Here is a 3,999-nt window from a genome sequence, read left to right as displayed (position 1 = left end):
TGAAAGGTGACAACCTCGTCTTTTCAGTTGTCCTTTCCCCCTCAGCAAGATGCTGTTTGACCCTCCAAGTTCCTCCAGTGTTTATTTCTAATACATTCTCTACAGGCTGTTTGTCTCTATAACTGTACCTCACTGCAAACCCCGAGGTTTGGGGAACTTGTTGTAGTTACTTCACTGGTACGGGAGTCAAAAGCAGAGTATAAGGAATGCCTTCTAAACCGTGGCTGCTGCCTCCCAGCCACACACTTCACGTGGATTTAAAATCCCGAATGTGGTTTGTGGGCCCTGGAAAGGCAAGGCACTGCGGCCAGAGTGTGGAGCAAATATTAAACAGTCAAACCAAACCAGACAGCCATCAGCAAGGCGTCACGTCTTCGCCAGTCGACGAGCGCTCATGTGGCTTCGTATGTGAAATCAAGGGGGTCCATGCTGTTGGCTTGAACGAAGGAAGAGGGGTGTTCGGGAATTTGCCAAGATTCGTCGTCGGAGTCCAGTGGGAGGGGCGGCGTGTTCCGTATGGGCAAGAACTGAGAGAGAGGGGGCAACGTCCTCCCACGAACGTGGCCACGAAGTCTCCTGGTGCTCAGGGACACGGCAGCTCCGTACTTCTCCGACCAGTACACGTTATAGGTGCCCGACAGCAAGCGTTCTTCGAACGAACAGTCTCCTTCGTTGTAGGACAGCTATAAGGAAGAAAAGATAGGGAGATTAAGAGAGAGAGTGAGAGAGAGAGAGAGCGAGAGAGAGAGAGAGGAGGGGAAGAGAGGGGAGCAGAGAGAGAGACAGAGGAAGAGACAAAGAAAGACAGAACGTGAAAGAGATACAGATGGAGAGATGAACAGAGAGAAGAGGTGAAAGAGGAAGAGAGAATGAGTGTGATAGAGAGGGAGGGAGGGGGAGAGAGAAAGAGAGAGAGAACGGAGGGGGTTAATCGGAGTGACTGAGTGATTTATTTATTGGCCGCTCGCAGGCGACGAACCCGGCACCCGAGGTTACCTCGTGGCAGACCGGCCGGTCATTGAACTCGCGAGGTTAGTAACTTGCAGTAAACCTACTCGCGGCGCTCGCGGGGTCAAATCAGGCGCTTGGGTAAGAGTTTGGAGCAATAAATACCAGAGGGAGTGCAGAGGGAGTGTCAGCATCACCTACCTCTCTCTCTCTCACTCTCTCACTCTCTCTCTCTCTCTCACACACACACCACAAACTCCACAATTTAAAAAAATACCATTAAATGTCACAAAATGCCATTCAACACATCGATCCCTCCGCTATACATTGCTTTCATCCAACGACAGGGTCACGCAGGTGGGATATTTTTCTCCCGGGACTCCCTGTCTGTGTAGTGATAACTCTGTGGTTGTGAGGGACCTATCCGTCTTAATTTTAGGTTTGGGCGGGAGAGGATTTGCTTGGCATCGAAGGTCCTGTGAGATGGGGATGTACTTCTTGCTGGGCAGATTGGTTGAAGGTGCAGCCGATGGTGATAGAGCGCTTACCGAGCCGAGCAGTCTTCCGTTCCTCTCCATGCACAGGTAGCGGCCGCTGCGATAGCCTTTGATCGCCACCACGCCTGGAGCAACCGACCTCATCTCAAGGAGACCTGGAAGACAATCGGAGCGGGTCAACAAGGGGCGCTTCACCGCGGGCAATGAGCTGAACCAGGATTGGTGCGCTCTCGTTTCTAACCGCAATCGGCGACACTTCGCTTAGCTTCACGCACAAAAATGCTGGAGGAACTCAGTAGGTCAGACGGCACATAAAAATATATAAACAGTCGACGTTTCGCGCCGAGACCCTCCATCAGGACTGAAAAGGAAGGGCGATCGTTCGCCTTCTCGCTCTCCACAGCCAAGGCGCGGACCCAGTTGGTACCAGAACCACAAACAATGATCTATATTAAATCCGAGTCTACTAAAAGTTAAAAAAAAAGGACGGAGACTCGTTGATTAGACCAAGTCTGCAGCTTAAGTACTTGTTGAGAATCTCCGCCGTCCTCGGCAAAGTAAAACACCCTCAGTAAAACACGGGCTTTACAAACACGCCACACAGAGAGGTAGCCCTTTACCGTGAAACAGACTCGAACAATGAGGCCACTGTAGTGACACCTTTTAAACTCCACCACCGCCTGAATCCAACCTTGCTAATCCACATACCGCGCTTTCTCTTAACGATTCGCACATAGGATATTGCCCCGTGTCATAAAAAAATGGAAAACAAACCAGCACGTGCGTCCAGATTGCTTTGTAAATAGACTAAATTCGTCTATACACTCAAAGGGGCGATTGCCTTGTACTGCGATTCGTTCCCAGTTGTGTAAACATGCCAACATTTTTCAATGCCTTAATCTGCTTTTGCACATAACACTGAATAATAATGTTAAGGTATAAAACTCCCTGGGTGAGTTTGTTATAACGAATGTGTACTTACTGTGCAAGCTCCGTTCGCGACTGCCGTCCACAGTGCCGTCGTCATTAATTTGGAGGTGATAACTGAGAAAACCGCCTTTGGCCTGAGTGGTGTACAGGTGCATGAACCTGATGGTCTGATCCCAGCCGGAGTTCACGTGTGGCCCCGCGTCAGGTACAGGCACAGACACCCCCAGCGCGGCGAAGTGCAGCTGGATCACCGCAAGAACGGCGCACAGTCTGCGCGCAGTCGGCCACATAGCGAGATGGTCCATCAAGCCGAGGGATATCCTCGGTAACCTCAATCCTGCAAAAGGCAAACTCCTGTGTGTCTGATCTCTCCTTTTGCACTGAATAGAGATACCGGAGGCAAGCCTTTTAAAGGTTCCACTCCTTATCAGTAAAATCGATACGCCTGCTCCCAAAAGAATTATTTGAAACTCAGTCATAATAGATTTTTTTTAAAACAAAGCGTCCGCCTACTCAAGTGTCGTTGTACTTTGCATCAGAGAGTACCAGGGATATCCCAACCTTGGGTAATTATTTTTTAACGTTATGGTTGTTTGCGCTGCAGTTTAAATAACGGTATGAATTGCTGTACGTTGTAACACAATCCACTCAACCCAGGCACAAGTGAAAGAGAATGAAAAGACAATTCTCTTGACTGTAATCGTGTGTTCCATGTAGTTTATCAAAATAGAATCATAATCCGAATAATTCAATGCAACGAGCCATGACGTTATCACTGGATACTATCAAAATAATTTATGTAGGGGTGACGACATGGAATTACTTAAATGAAAACAGGCCCTCTTTTCGATGCAGAACAGTTTAATTTATTTACAGAATAAATAAAACTGTAAATTGTTCTTAATTTCATTTGTATGTTTTTGTCCTGTGGACAATCCCACTTAAAACCATAAAACATAAGAGCAGAATTAGGCTATTCGGCCCATCGAATCTGCTCTGTTATTGCATCATGGCTGATTTATTATCTCTCTCAACTCCACTCTCCTGCCTTCTCCCCGTAACCTTTGATCACTAATTAAGAAACTATCAACATCCGCTTTAAATGTTCCCAATGACTTAGCCTCCACAGCCGTCTGTGGCAATGAATTCCACAGGTTCACTCCCCTCTGGCCAAAGAAATTCCTACTAATAGCCACTAATAGACGCACAAAGAAACAAGATTACCTACACACTAATTTCTTCAGTCGCACACGAAGTCCACAGTCTCTGTCTTCTTTTCACATAAACACAGAAACATAATCAATATCACACATGCACGATATCTCAATCTTTCTCCCTCTTAACTCGCACATATGCACTCTCTCTCACTCACTCTGCCTCCGTGAAACACAAACGCAAAAAAAATCACGGGATACAGTATGCCTTCGCTATTAAATCTGATTCTGAAACACACACACACACACACACACACACACACACACAAACATACACACAAGTAGTAAATTTCCATTCCTCCATCCCACCTCCCGAGGGCGCTATGTCCCAACATACAGATCCGAGTTTGTCTCCCGATCAATAGAAATCTCTCAGAATAAGAGGTGAAGGACGCAAACAGGTTTAGAGG

General features: G+C 47.3%; 1 protein-coding gene across 1 annotated transcript; it reads right to left on the bottom strand.

The window, feature by feature from the left end:
• Positions 1–325: 325 nt before the first annotated feature.
• Positions 326–2,680, bottom strand: fgf19 (fibroblast growth factor 19). Its single transcript, XM_063063090.1, has 3 exons — positions 2,428–2,680; positions 1,497–1,600; positions 326–683 (listed from the first exon to the last, which is right to left on the bottom strand). Exons 1-3 carry the CDS (start codon positions 2,678–2,680, stop codon positions 393–395), a joined length of 648 nt encoding a protein of 215 aa, XP_062919160.1. The 3' UTR covers positions 326–392.
• Between the last annotated feature and the right edge of the window lie 1,319 nt (positions 2,681–3,999).

Source organism: Mobula hypostoma, chromosome 11 (genome assembly GCF_963921235.1).
Source record: "Mobula hypostoma chromosome 11, sMobHyp1.1, whole genome shotgun sequence".
NCBI classification, from domain to species: domain Eukaryota; kingdom Metazoa; phylum Chordata; class Chondrichthyes; order Myliobatiformes; family Myliobatidae; genus Mobula; species Mobula hypostoma.
This window is presented reverse-complemented; position numbering and strand designations above follow the sequence as displayed.